Here is a 15,865-nt window from a genome sequence, read left to right on the forward strand (position 1 = left end):
TTTTACTGTGCTCTAGATTGAGTATGCAGTTGTAGCATGTTCTACTGTGCTCTAGATTGAGTATGCAGTTGTAGCATGTTCTACTGTGTTCTAGATTGAGTATGCAGTTGTAGCATGTTCTACTGTGCTCTAGATTGAGTATGGAGTTGTAGCATGTTCTACTGTGCTCTAGATTGAGTATGCAGTTCTAGCATGTTCTACTGTGCTCTAGATTGAGTATGCAGTTCTAGCATGTTCTACTGTGCTCTAGATTGAGTATGCAGTTCTAGTATGTTCTACTGTGCTCTAGATTGAGTATGCAGTTCTAGCATGTTCTACTGTGCTCTAGATTGAGTATGCAGTTCTAGCATGTTCTACTGTGCTCTAGATTGAGTATGCAGTTCTAGTATGTTCTACTGTGCTCTAGATTGAGTATGCAGTTCTAGCATGTTCTACTGTGCTCTAGATTGAGTATGCAGTTCTAGTATGTTCTACTGTGCTCTAGATTGAGTATGCAGTTCTAGCATGTTCTAATGTGCTCTAGATTGAGTATGCAGTTCTAGTATGTTCTACTGTGCTCTAGATTGAGTATGCAGTTCTAGTATGTTCTACTGTGCTCTAGATTGAGTATGCAGTTCTAGCATGTTCTACTGTGCTCTAGATTGAGTATGCAGTTCTAGTATGTTCTACTGTGCTCTAGATTGAGTATGCAGTTCTAGCATGTTCTACTGTGCTCTAGATTGAGTATGCAGTTCTAGTATGTTCTACTGTGCTCTAGATTGAGTATGCAGTTCTAGTATGTTCTACTGTGCTCTAGATTGACAGTACACACAGGGTCATTTACTCCAAGCTGCATGTTAAATGTGTCATCATCCGTTGATGTTTACTAAATCACAGCAAGGGTTGATGTAATGTCAACCAATGACTGTATTCCTGGCTGGGTTTTGAACCCATGACCTTGGTGTCACACGCCATTTAGCCTAACAGTGGGTTTATACAGTGGCGCCCTGGTAGAGTCTGGTAGAGTAGGCTAATCAACAAAGGCATTGAAGTAAGCAATTGTACCCATCTGAACAGAGCACAACAAAACAGTTGCTTGACTTCAATACAATTCTGCTCCAAAATACAAGCAAACAACAACAAAAATCTAGAAGACTGTGAGAGAAGCTATTGTCCAGTTATAGCCAGTCCAGCGCTAGCCAAAGTCCTCTTTCCCAGGGACCCCAGTCAGGCTATTGTCCAGTTATAGCCAGTCCAGCGTTAGCCAAAGTCCTCTTTCCCAGAGACCCCAGTCAGGCTATTGTCCAGTTTTAGCCAGTCCAGCGCTAGCCAAAGTCCTCTTTCCCAGAGACCCCAGTCAGGCTATTGTCCAGTTATAGCCAGTCCAGCGCTAGCCAAAGTCCTCTTTCCCAGAGACCCCAGTCAGGCTATTGTCCAGTTATAGCCAGTCCAGCGCTAGCCAAAGTCCTCTTTCCCAGAGACCCCAGTCAGGCTATTGTCCAGTTATAGCCAGTCCAGCGCTAGCCAAAGTCCTCTTTCCCGGAGACCCCAGTCAGGCTATTGTCCAGTTATAGCCAGTCCAGCGCTAGCCAAAGTCCTCTTTCCCGGAGACCCCAGTCAGGCTATTGTAAAGTTATAGCCAGTCCAGCGCTAGCCAAAGTCCTCTTTCCCAGAGACCCCAGTCAGGCTATTGTCCAGTTATAGCCAGTCCAGCGCTAGCCAAAGTCCTCTTTCCCAGAGACCCCAGTCAGGCTATTGTCCAGTTATAGCCAGTCCAGCGCTAGCCAAAGTCCTCTTTCCCAAAGACCCCAGTCAGGCTATTGTCCAGTTATAGCCAGTCCAGCGCTAGCCAAAGTCCTCTTTCCCAGAGACCCCAGTCAGGACCCCAGTCATTTGTCCAGTTATAGCCAGTCCAGCGCTAGCCAAAGTCCTCTTTCCCAGAGACCCCAGTCAGGCTATTGTCCCAGTCAGGCTATTGTCCAGTTATAGCCAGTCCAGCGCTAGCCAAAGTCCTCTTTCCCAAAGACCCCAGTCAGGCTATTGTCCAGTTATAGCCAGTCCAGCGCTAGCCAAAGTCCTCTTTCCCAGAGACCCCAGTCAGGCTATTGTCCAGTTATAGCCAGTCCAGCGCTAGCCAAAGTCCGCTTTCCCAGAGACCCCAGTCAGGCTATTGTCCAGTTATAGCCAGTCCAGCGCTAGCCAAAGTCCTCTTTCCCAGAGACCCCAGTCAGGCTATTGTCCAGTTATAGCCAGTCCAGCGCTAGCCAAAGTCCTCTTTCCCAGAGACCCCAGTCAGGCTATTGTCCAGTTATAGCCAGTCCAGCGCTAGCCAAAGTCCTCTTTCCCAGAGACCCCAGTCAGGCTATTGTCCAGTTATAGCCAGTCCAGCGCTAGCCAAAGTCCTCTTTCCCAGAGACCCCAGTCAGGCTATTGTCCAGTTATAGCCAGTCCAGCGCTAGCCAAAAGTCCTCTTTCCCAAGTCCTCTTTCCCAGAGACCCCAGTCAGGCTATTGTCCAGTTATAGCCAGTCCAGCGCTAGCCAAAGTCCTCTTTCCCAGAGACCCCAGTCAGGCTATTGTCCAGTTATAGCCAGTCCAGCGCTAGCCAAAGTCCTCTTTCCCAGAGACCCCAGTCAGGCTATTGTCCAGTTATAGCCAGTCCAGCGCTAGCCAAAGTCCTCTTTCCCAGAGACCCCAGTCAGGCTATTGTCCAGTTATAGCCAGTCCAGCGCTAGCCAAAGTCCGCTTTCCCAGAGACCCCAGTCAGAACACTCATCGGACGTAATCGGTGGTGTTGCCCTGGTACCTTGACCTTCCTCTCAGAACTTTAGTCCCCAGGCTCCTCAAGCTGGAACAATGATCGAGCTTGTTAGCATAATTGCAGGCCGGAGAGGAGTGGAGCAGACAGAATGGAAGAGAGGGAAGCCCCAGCCGGGTCTTTCTGGCCTAAATAGACTACACAAGTACCATGCAGACAGGAAGTGTTATGGTTCAGGTCTTATCAGTGCCAAGGCCAGGCTAGCAATCACCCTGGAGCAACGGAACACTACTCCCTGCCTGCCTCCTTCTCTGCATGACCCCCACACCCCACTAACTGCCTCTGCCTCCTGGATACTGAGAGTTATAGATCACTTTCTCTAGGCCAATACCCACTGGTGGGTGAAGGGGACGGTGATTGGTAGCTTATAGCTTGCACAGGTACTGTATCAACTCGATTCAGATATCTATCTTGGAAGCCACAGTCTGAGTCACAGACCCTCAAGAATGTAATCAAAGAGCCTAGACAAGCCCGAAGGTGAGTTTGTAGTCGGTAGAGTGTGAGGGATTTCTATTGAACTATATCACTGAAAACACTGGTTCAACATTTTATCCACACGCATAGAGAATGAGAGTATTTTTGTCACTGAACCTCAGTTTGAGGGGGATCAGTGTCATTTCAGCACCCATTTCACAGCACAGTACACACCCTAACTACAGTATATTTCCAGGCTCAACCACTGATGGAATCCACAGTGGACCAGTAGTCAATTATTTATGTACCAGAGTCAGTAATGTGACAACAATTGTCTCAACTCGACTGTTTGTACGAACAGAAAAAAGCTCCACTGTCCTAAATGACAAGCAACGTCCAATAACTTTACCCCAAAGTGAAGGAAGACAGCCAATTAGTCATTCAAATTGATCAAAGTAAATCTAATAGCCGCGAAAATCCCACACAGCTCTGTTACAAAGATCCAAGAGAGTGCTAAGGATGGATGTCCATGCATTCATCCGTCGGAGTTCTGTTGATAGCAACAGCAGCGTGACGCTAGCTGTAGATGGGGGAGTGCAGCCTGGGTATTTCATTTGACTCCCGCTGCGGCTTATCACGCCCAGATAAATCAATAGTGCTTCAATATTCAAACTGCCTCAGAGACCGGCTTGATTCTAATTGAATTATATTATAAGCCCTCCATTTCATTTTCCAAGCTATGAATGCTTTGCAATGTGGGGAAGTGCTGTACTTCCTGATACAATCAACAAGAGATTTGAGATGACAAGGAATAGTTTATTGAAATCAGGCAGGAGATTTTAGTCAACAAATAGCACTTTTGTCTCAACCAGTCATCGCCGTAACATTCAGCATCACCGACCCCATAATCAGCACCATAACATTCAGCATCACCGACCCCATAATCAGCACCATAACATTCAGCATCACCGACCCCATAATCAGCACCATAACATTCAGCATCACCGACCCCATAATCAGCACCATAACATTCAGCATCACCGACCCCATAATCAGCACCATAACATTCAGCATCACCGACCACATAATCAGCACCATAACATTCAGCATCACCGACCCCATAATCAGCACCATAACATTCAGCATCACCGACCCCATAATCATCACCATAACATTCAGCATCACCGACCCCATAATCAGCACCATAACATTCAGCATCACCGACCCCATAATCATCACCATAACATTCAGCATCACCGACCCCATAATCAGCACCATAACATTCAGCATCACCGACCCCATAATCATCACCATAACATTCAGCATCACCGACCCCATAATCAGCACCATAACTTTCAGCATCACCGACCCCATAATCAGCACCATAACATTCAGCATCACCGACCCCATAATCATCACCATAACATTCAGCATCACCGACCCCATAATCAGCACCATAACATTCAGCATCACCGACCCCATAATCAGCAACATAACATTCAGCATCACCGACCCCATAATCAGCACCATAACATTCAGCATCACCGACCCCATAATCATCACCATAACATTCAGCATCACCGACCCCATAATCATCACCATAACATTCAGCATCACCGACCCCATAATCATCACCATAACATTCAGCATCACCGACCCCATAATCAGCACCATAACATTCAGCATCACCGACCCCATAATCAGCACCATAACATTCAGCATCACCGACCCCATAATCATCACCATAACATTCAGCATCACCGACCCCATAATCATCACCATAACATTCAGCATCACCGACCCCATAATCATCACCATAACATTCAGCAACACCGACCCCATAATCATCACCATAACATTCAGCAACACCGACCCCATAATCAGCACCATAACATTCAGCATCACCGACCCCATAATCATCACCATAACATTCAGCATCACCGACCCCATAATCAGCACCATAACATTCAGCATCACCGACCCCATAATCAGCACCATAACATTCAGCATCACCGACCCCATAATCATCACCATAACATTCAGCATCACCGACCCAATAATCATCACCATAACATTCAGCATCACCAACCCCATAATCAGCACCATAACATTCAGCATCACCGACCCCATAACATTCAGCATCACCGACCCCATAATCATCACCATAACATTCAGCATCACCGACCCCATAATCATCACCATAACATTCAGCATCACCGACCCCATAATCATCACCATAACATTCAGCATCACCGACTCCATAATCAGCACCATAACATTCAGCATCACCGACCCCATAATCAGCACCATAACATTCAGCATCACCAACCCCATAATCATCACCATAACATTCAGCATCACCGACCCCATAATCATCACCATAACATTCAGCAACACCGACCCCATAATCATCACCATAACATTCAGCAACACCGACCCCATAATCAGCACCATAACATTCAGCATCACCGACCCCATAATCATCACCATAACATTCAGCATCACCGACCCCATAATCAGCACCATAACATTCAGCATCACCGACCCCATAATCAGCACCATAACATTCAGCATCACCGACCCCATAATCATCACCATAACATTCAGCATCACCGACCCAATAATCATCACCATAACATTCAGCATCACCAACCCCATAATCAGCACCATAACATTCAGCATCACCGACCCCATAACATTCAGCATCACCGACCCCATAATCATCACCATAACATTCAGCATCACCGACCCCATAATCATCACCATAACATTCAGCATCACCGACCCCATAATCATCACCATAACATTCAGCATCACCGACTCCATAATCAGCACCATAACATTCAGCATCACCGACCCCATAATCAGCACCATAACATTCAGCATCACCAACCCCATAATCATCACCATAACATTCAGCATCACCGACCCCATAATCAGCACCATAACATTCAGCATCACCGACCCCATAATCAGCACCATAACGGCATCAGAATCATCACCATGTTCGTCAGTACCGTCAACACCGTTATGAGTGTTACGGTTTTCTTCAGTTGAAGGAGAGGAGGACCAAACTGCCGCGTGTTTATTTGTAAACATCTTTAATAAAGATGAAAAATACGAACAGTATATAAAAACAATAAACGTGAAAACCCGGAACAGCCCTATCTGGTACAAACAAACACAGAGACAGGAACAATCACCCACCAAACACTCAAAGAATATGGCTGCCTAAATATGGTTCCCAATGAGAGACAACGATAAACACCTGCCTCTGATTGAGAACCACTCTAGGCAACCATAGCCTTACCGAGACTATTCTACTAAACACAACCCCATTAATCTACAAAAACCCCTAGACAAGACAACACATAAATCACCCATGTCACACCCTGGCCTGACCAAAATAATAAAGAAAACACAAAATACTAAGTCCAGGGCGTGACTTTATGACCCCCCCCAGCCCCCCTTACACACACACACAGTACTTCGTAATGCTCTGTATTTCTAAATCTAAGTGTTTGGTGAGACCAGATATGTTTATGTGTGTGTGTGTGTGTGTGTGTGTGTGTGTGTGTGTGTGTGTGTGTGTGTGTGTGTGTGTGTGTGTGTGTGTGTGTGTGTGTGTGTGTGTGTGTGTGTGTGTGTGTGTGTGTGTGTGTGTGTGTGTGTGTGTGTGTGTGTGTGTGTGTGTGTGTGTGTGTGTGTGTGTGTGTACAGTGATTAATGTCTGTGTAAGCGTGTGCTGCCGCGTTGATATATGGGTAGGAGGTATTTGCTTTCTCAAAAATCGACACCATTACCTTGTTAATCTCCATCCTTCCTTCTTCAAAACCCACTCCCGCTATCTCTCCTGCTTTTTCCAAAACAACATCCCTCCATCCATCAGAGAGAGAGCGAGAGAGAGCGAAAGAGCACCTCCCATCACTCCGTCGTCACCACCATCGCTGTCGTTTTGTTTCTCCACAGCACATCTCTCCTCACCCAGCTACCTCCCTCCCTCCATCCCTCCTTCTGTCATCCCTTGCCCTCTCCCTCCAAATGTCCCTTCCTTTCGCCTGCTAAAGAGATTTGCATTGATCATTTTTTTCTGTGGGTTCGGCTATATTTGTGGTTAGCCAAGAATGCCGCAATGAAGTATAGGAGACCCGCAGCCGCATAGAGGGAGGTAGAGAGAGAGAGGTAGAGAGAGAGAGAGAGAGAGAGAGAGAGAGAGAGAGAGAGAGAGAGAGAGAGAGAGAGAGAGAGAGAGAGAGAGAGAGAGAGAGAGAGAGAGAGAGAGAGAGAGAGAGAGACTATAAGTATTCTGCTATCCAACACCCCAAGGTATTCATTATTATCTCAAGAAAGCAACAACTACCTGGACAAATAGTCACAGACCCTCTGCTTTCAGCACCTGACTCTTTAGACTCTAGAGAGTATGGTAATGAAGAGATGACATGCAGGGAAACAACTAATGGGAACTTCAAATGGTACGAGTCCAGCTGTTGAAGATTTGTCCAAAGGCCGGAGCTAACACATTTCCTCCCAGAGGTGGGTGGTGCTCACTCAGAAGTAGACAACCATCTAATCCCACCAACCCCTGTCGGTAAACATAGACAGACTCTGTTGCTGTCAAACTGGGACTGGGAAGATTTTGGATTTGGTCACATTGAGTACCATCGCCATATGGTTGTAGCTATTTTGGCATTGGAAGGGAGAGAGGAGAGAGAGAGAGACAGAGACAAAGAGAGAGAAGGGACAGAGAGAGAAGGGATAGAGAGAGAGAAGGGACAGAGACAAAAACAGAGTTGTTAACATATGTTTCCCATGCAAATAAAGCCCATTGAATTGAATTGAGAGAGATAGACAGAGAGAGAAGAGATAGAGGTAGAGAGACAGACAAAAGAGAGAGAGAAAGAGAGAGAGAAGAGAGACAGAGAGAGAGACAGAGACAGGGAGAGGGAGGATGAGAGATAGAGAGAGAAGATGAGAGAGAGAGATGGAGAGAGAGTGATAAAAGAAAGCTTATGGGGTCTACAAAAACAACATGTTATGTTTACGCTGCCCTGTTTTTCTTTCTCTCTCTCCCTCTCTTTCTCTCTCTCTCTGTCTCTCTCTCTTTCTCTCTCTCTCTCTGTCTCTCTCTCTCTCTCTCTCTCTCTCTCTCTCTGTCTCTCTCTCTCTCTCTTTCTTTCTCTCTCTCCCTCTCTTTCTCTCTCTCTCTCTCCCTCTCTTTCTCTCTCTCTCTCTCTGTCTCTCTCTCTCTTTCTCTCTCTCTCTCTGTCTCTCTCTCTCTCTCTTTCTCTCTCTCTCTCTCTGTCTCTCTCTCTCTCTCTCTCTCCCTCTTTATGCTCTCTCTCCCTCTCTCTCTCTATTTCAGAAGTGGGTCAGGACTAATGAGCAGCAGAACAGTTACTTAAAGATGCACCGGGGACCACTGGAAGGACAATGACCATGGAACCTTCACTCCCTCACTCTCTCCCCTATCTTTTTCCCCCCTTCTCTCTCTCTCTCTCTCTCTCTCTCTCTCTCTCTCTCTCTCTCTCTCTCTCTCTCTCTCCCACTCGCTGCTGCTGTGATTGCACACTGTGGTATTTCACCTAGTAGATATGGGAGTTTATCAAAATTAGATTTGTTTTCAAATTCTTTGTGGGTCTGTGTAATCTGAGCGAAATATGTGTCTCTAATATGGTCATACATTTGGCAGGAGGTTAGGAAGTGCTGCTCAGTTTCCACCTTATGGGCAGTGTGCACATAGCCTGTCTTCTCGTGAGAGCCAGGTCTGCCTACGGCGGCCTCTCTCAATAGCAAGGCTTTGATCACTGAGTCTGTACATAGTCAAAGCTTTCCTTAAGTTTGGGTCAGTTACAGTGGTCAGGTATTCTGCCACTGTGTACTCTCTGTTTAGGGCCAAATAGCATTCTAGTTTGCTCTGTTTTTTTGTTAATTCTTTCCAATGTGTGAAGTATCTTTTTGTTTTCTCAGGATTTGGTTGGGTCTAGTTGTGTTGCTGTCCTGGGGCTCTGTTTGTGTTTGTGAGCAGAGCCCCAGGACCAGCTTGCTTAAGGGGCTCTTCTCCAGGTTCATCCCTCTGTAGGTGATGGCTTTGTTATGGAAGACTATCGCTGTCTCTCTCCCCCGCTGTCTCTCTCCCCCGCTGTCTCTCTCCCCTGCTGTCTCTCTCCCCCTCTATCTCTCTCCCCCGCTGTCTCTCTCCCCCCGCTGTCTCTCTCCCCCTCTGTCTCTCTCCCCCTCTGTCTCTCTCCCCCTCTGTCTCTCTCCCCCGCTGTCTCTCTCCCCCGCTGTCTCTCTCCCCCTCTGTCTCTCTCCCCCGCTGTCTCTCTCCCCCGCTGTCTCTCTCCCCCTCTGTCTCTCTCCTCCGCTGTCTCTCTCCCCCTCTGTCTCTCTCCCCCCCGCTGTCTCTCTCCCCCTCTGTCTCTCTCCCCCGCTGTCTCTCTCCCCCTCTGTCTCTCTCCCCCTCTCTCTCTCTCCCCCGCTGTCTCTCTCCCCCTCTGTCTCTCTCCCCCTCTGTCTCTCTCCCCCGCTGTCTCTCTCCCCCTCTGTCTCTCTCCCCCTCTGTCTCTCTCCCCCGCTGTCTCTCTCCCCCTCTGTCTCTCTCCCCGCTGTCTCTCTCCCCCTCTGTCTCTCTCCCCTCTGTCTCTCTCCCCCTCTGTCTCTCTCCCCCTCTCTCTCTCCCCCCCTCTGTCTCTCTCCCCCTCTGTCTCTCTCCCCCTCTGTCTCTCTCTCTACACTCCAACCCCATGTGTAACCTTTTGTAACCTGTTTTTAGTGGTGGGGCGGGGGTATGTGGTTCATATGTGTAAATTGTGTATGTGAAAGCGGTGTGGGGGAGGAGAGGGAGGGGCAGGGAAGGAAGGGAAGCATCTGCTTGGGCTAAAGATGGGTCCCCATGCTTTGCTCTGATTGGCTAAGAGTGTTCGTCATCTATAAAAACAGTCAAAAATATTCATCCCATCTCCATAACAGACAACGCATTCTCATTTTTTCATTCATAATGGGTAAAAACGTGTTCTGTTGATCCCCCTCGACAAGACAACACCTGCCCATCCTCCAGCACAGCGCCGTTAAATGAGATGAATGGTACAGCAGCCAAGCACCCCGCCACTAAACAAACAACTGTTACTGAGACAAAGGGGCAGGAGGACAGACAGGCGCGCTAATCTGATTTGAGCTGATTTCAGCTTAGATAGCAAAGTAATGGCTGCATTGTTGCCATACCCGGGGAAAATCGGGAGAGTGAGAGAAGGAGGGAGGGATGGAGGGAAGTCAATTCACTTCTCTGCCGTCAAGACAAGCGTTCAAGCAGAAGACAAGACAATTCCCATGGACCCCCCCCCCCCTCCAATCCACCACTCAACAAACAAGGGACACCCAAGCACCCGCCTCCTTCTCTCTCTCTCCCTCCATCCATCCTCCCCTCCCTCCATCCTCCCCTCCCTCCACCTTTCAGAACAGCATCGCTCAAATCAAAATAAAACCAGCGCAATTCCAGTGAACGATGATGACAATCAATAATAATGAAAAAAAATCTCCCAAAAACACTCAAGTAATTTACAATCCGTGTGTTTCTTTGTCTGCATCAGTAGCTTATTCTCTGCTTGGCAGCATCCAAATACACGTCTGTGTCAAGGAGAGACTGTGTAACATCGGCATACAGTACATACAGCTGCAGCAGCAGCCGCACAAAGGAAACAAGGATTAGCTCCGAGATATTTATATATTATTTCAAGATTTTACACCGTACCTTTTGAATTCTGTCCTTCTTCCATATTCTCTTCCATTGTGACTGGGTTTGTGTCCACTTCGATTTCAATACACAGAAATTTCACAAAGCCTCTCGGTCACAACTGTATAAAGCCTCCTCTCGGCTATGTGTGTGTACAGTGTGAGTGTGTGTCGGGGTGTGTTTTGTCCCCTAGCTGTGAGTTGAGGCGTTGTAGCAGTGAGCAGCTCTTAGGGAAGTCCGCTCTCAGTGTTGTGCCGTCTCTCTCAGACTCTCACTCACACCCCTCCCTCGCTCCTCTCTTTCTCTCTCTGGCACTCACACCCCTCCCTCGTTCCTCTCTCTCTCTCTCTCTCTCTCTCTCTCTCTCTCTCTCTCTCTCTCTCTCTCTCTCTCTCTCTCTCTCTCTCTCTCTCTCTCTCTCTCTCTCTCCGGCACTCACACCCCTCCCTCGTTCCTCTCTCTCTCTCTCTCTCTCTCTCTCTCTCTCTCTCTCTCTCTCTCTCTCTCTCTCTCTCTCTCTCTCTCTCTCTCTCTCTCTCTCTCTCTCTCTCTTTCTCTCTCCGGAACTCACACACCTCCCTCTCTTTCAGCTCTCACTCCCTTCCATCTCTCTCGGACTCTCACACCCGTATCTCTCTCTCTCAGAGCGCGGCAGCCCCTGGTCTCATTCCTTCTGAAGACGATCAATTCCTCCTGTCCATGACTAGAAACCACAACACCAGGAAGCACATAACTGGACTGGGAGAGAAAGATCAAACTCCTCTTCCCTTTAAATGTCTTAAGCATCAATATGTTTTTGGAGGAAGGGGTGTAAAGGAGAGACTGATGCCAGGAGGAATGGAAGGAGAAACTCGACTTCCCTGTGAGTTTCTTTAAATGGAAATTGGGAACAATACTGCTGAACTGGAAAGACAGAAAAGGAGGGATGGGCTCGCTACAAGGAGAAAGACATAAGCAGGTGTTCAGCCATAAAAACAAGGGACTGAGGGTTTGTATTAGAAGCAGGATGGTGGAAGCAGCAGCAGCATGGCACACTGTGAGCAGATGGAGGGGTGTAAACCAGCCCAACAGCCACTCTCCCTCTCACCCTCCTCCCCCACCAAACACCCCTGTTTATTAGAGTAAATGGAAGAGCCCGCCAGTCAGCCTGGGCTTAAGTTATGCTGCACCGACTAGTGAAAGGTAGAGGGTAGATGTTTATTAGAGTAAATGGAAGAGCCCGCCAGTCAGCCTGGGCTTAAGTTATGCTGCACTGACTAGTGAAAGGTAGAGGATAGATGTTTATTAGAGTAAATGGAAGAGCCCGCCAGTCAGCCTGGGCTTAAGTTATGCTGCACCGACTAGTGAAAGGTAGAGGATAGATGTTTATTAGAGTAAATGGAAGAGCCCGCCAGTCAGCCTGGGCTTAAGTTATGGTGCACCGACTAGTGAAAGGTAGAGGATAGATGTTTATTAGAGTAAATGGAAGAGCCCGCCAGTCAGCCTGGGCTTAAGTTATGCTGCACCGGCTAGTGAAAGGTAGAGGATAGATGTTTATTAGAGTAAATGGAAGAGCCCGCCAGTCAGCCTGGGCTTAAGTTATGCTGCACTGACTAGTGAAAGGTAGAGGATAGATGTTTATTAGAGTAAATGGAAGAGCCCGCCAGTCAGCCTGGGCTTAAGTTATGCTGCACTGACTAGTGAAAGGTAGAGGATAGATGTTTATTAGAGTAAATGGAAGAGCCCGCCAGTCAGCCTGGGCTTAAGTTATGCTGCACTGACTAGTGAAAGGAAGAGGATATATGTTTTTACCTTCTGATATTTAATAATGCCTTTTTTCATTGATGTGTTGGGCTTGGATGGAAGCATGTCTGTGTTTTGTCACTAAGATATACAATGTGGGGCGTACCGGGTGGCGCAGTGCCACCAGAGACTCTGGGTTCGAGCCCAGGCTCTGTCGCAGCCGGCCGCGACGCACAATTGGCCAAGCATCGTCCGGGTTAGGGAGTGTTTGGCCGGTAGGGATATCCTTGTCTCATCGCGCACTAGCGACTCCTGTTTCCTCCGACACATTGGTGCGGCTGGCTTCCGTGTTGGATGCGCGCTGCGTTAAGCAGTGTGGCTTGGTTGGGTTGTGTTTCGGAGGACGCATGGCTCTCGACCTTCGTCTCTCCCGAGCCCGTACGGGAGTTGTAGCGATGAGACAAGACAGTAAATACTTATAATTGGATACTATGAAATTGGGGAGAAAAAGGGGGTTAAAAAAAACACAAAAAAGATGTACAGTGCTATGGCTCTCGAGGAACCCCTTTCTCACACACACACACACTAGTGATAGGGGAAAATATCGATACAATTACATATTATTTTGGACAATATTATATCGATACTTTGACTCCAAGTATTGATGAGATCTTTCTGTTGTTGCTAACTAAAGGCTTTAGTCTCAGAGAAGGTTAGTCATCAGACAGGTCCTTCTTGCAAAAAAGATTGTATCTCAATGAGACAAACCTTTATAAAGGTTAAATGACAACAATTGATCACTGGTTACACCTAGATCGATTTGAGTTGTGTATCTCCACTCTGCCTCGTTCCCCAGCACCTCAGCCAGTACTACCGAGGGCTACTGTCTGTACGAGGCACTGATTGGTTATGGTTGGCGAGTACAATCAGGGCTGGACACAGCACTAATCAGTCACACTGCTCTGGCCAACACACACACACACACACACACACACACACACACACACACACACACACACACACACACACACACACACACACACACACACACACACACACACACACACACACACACACACACACACACACACACACACACACACACACACACACACACACACACACACACACACACACATACATTCTAGCATTGACACAAAAATTAAGTACTGCGTGTTACTGCTTCGTACACACACACACACACACACACACACACACACACACACACACACACACACACACACACACACACACACACACACACACACACACACACACACACACACACACACACACACACACACACACACACACACACACACACACGTGCACATTGAGATAAGACCTGCAGCCAAATCAATGATCTCTCAATCAATCAATAATAGCAATAGGCGTTAAATGATGACAATAGAACGGTGACAAAGAAACACGTTAAAGGCGACGGCACATGATGATAAAAATGATGAAAATGCAAATGATGAATCAAGGTCATTATTAGAACACACACAGGTGAAATGAACCATAGGCGTCTTTCACTGCTGTGTGAATCTGATCCTGTTCATGGTCTATGCTGTCAGCAGCAGTGGCACGTCCACGTAAAGACAAGTGGGAGACCTGAGCACAACTCTGCTCTGGCTGCAGGAACTGAACGGAGGCAGCGGTAACCATGGCGCGCGTCGCTCTGCACGCAGGTACAACAGCCTAGCAACGACAGCACGAGCTGCGCGCCTGGCGACCGCGGTGAGTTGTGATGTGGCGGCCGCCGCCCGAGATGAGAATGACTGGCTGCAGTCAGCGAGGTCATTAACAATGTAGCGGCTATAGAAGCGAGGGCCTTTCGTGGCTACTAGATAGGAGCAAAGACGACTCTTTCTCAATTCATCTTCCCTTGCATCGTCTCTCCTCGCCTCCTTCTCCAAATGCTTTGGAGGAGAAAGTCCTCCAATACAATTGAGAAGGAAGAGAGGAGATATAATGCAAGGGATCACAGAATGACAAATTGAGATTGAGCCGCAGACTCCAGAGAAAAGCAGCGCAGCTGATAATAATTGTGTGCAAGTAGTGCCAGAGCAGAGTTTATCTGGGCAGAGGAGGAGTGAGGAGTGACCCTGCATCAGGTGTGGTCTGAGGGGAGTGTAGAGCTCACGTTGATGAAAGACACTGTAGATAGGAATACGGAGTGGATGTGGAATCAGATACGGTTGGGCTTGGGTTGACAGCTGATAGAAGATCTCAGGACTGAATCAGATACGGTTGGGCTGACAGCTGACTGAAGATCTCAGGACTGAATCAGATACGGTTGGGTTGACAGCTGACTGAAGATCTCAGGACTGAATCAGATACGGTTGGGCTGACAGCTGACTGCTGACTGAAGATCTCAGGACTGAATCAGATTGACAGCTGACAGCTGATAGAAGATCTCAGGACTGAATCAGATACGGTTGGGCTTGGGCTGACAGCTGACTGAAGATCTCAGGACTGAATCAGATACGGTTGGGCTGACTGCTGACTGCTGACTGAAGATCTCAGGACTGAATCAGATACGGTTGGGCTGACAGCTGACTGCTGACTGAAGATCTCAGGACTGAATCAGATACGGTTTGGCTGACAGCTGATAGAAGATCTCAGGACTGAATCAGATACGGTTGGGCTTGGGTTGACAGCTGATAGAAGATCTCAGGACTGAATCAGATACGGTTGGGCTGACAGCTGACTGCTGACTGAAGATCTCAGGACTGAATCAAATACGGTTGGGCTGACAGCTGACTGCTGACTGAAGATCTCAGGACTGAATCAGATACGGTTGGGCTGACAGCTGACTGAAGATCTCAGGACTGAATCAGATACGGTTGGGCTGACAGCTGATAGAAGATCTCAGGACTGAATCAGATACGGTTGGGCTTGGGTTGACAGCTGATAGAAGATCTCAGGACTGAATCAGATACGGTTGGGCTGACAGCTGACTGCTGATAGAAGATCTCAGGACTGAATCAGATCATCCAGAGGCACAAGGCACATACCCTAGACGTATAAGCGATAGAAGAAAGATACTGAATGAAATACTGATACTACAGATACTACAGATCTGGAAGTAAGCCATGTGCTTTTGTGTAGAATTCAATGACAGGAATGTAGGTCTACTGCGCCAATGAACAACGACAGATGGAAAAAACATTTTTTTGTGACACTCACAGTGCAGAACTT

The 15,865-nt window shown here is 47.6% G+C and overlaps 1 protein-coding gene across 3 annotated transcripts in view; it reads right to left on the reverse strand.

Moving 5' to 3' along the window:
* Positions 1-15,865, reverse strand: part of LOC124012846 (neuronal membrane glycoprotein M6-a-like) — a 91,405-nt gene that overhangs the window by 48,610 nt on the left and 26,930 nt on the right. Inside the window, exon 1 of one of the 3 annotated variants that reach the window (XM_046326842.1) lies at positions 10,958-11,240. The exons of 1 other annotated variant lie outside the window; for it this stretch is intronic. In XM_046326842.1, coding sequence (XP_046182798.1) covers positions 10,958-10,994 — 37 coding nt within the window. In that variant the 5' untranslated portion in view covers positions 10,995-11,240. Of the gene's footprint in view, positions 1-10,957; positions 11,244-15,865 lie in introns of those variants that run through there. One more of the 3 variants, XM_046326845.1, reaches the window with a different exon arrangement.

This window comes from Oncorhynchus gorbuscha, linkage group LG24, assembly GCF_021184085.1.
Source record: "Oncorhynchus gorbuscha isolate QuinsamMale2020 ecotype Even-year linkage group LG24, OgorEven_v1.0, whole genome shotgun sequence".
In the NCBI taxonomy this organism is placed as follows: Eukaryota; Metazoa; Chordata; class Actinopteri; order Salmoniformes; family Salmonidae; genus Oncorhynchus; species Oncorhynchus gorbuscha.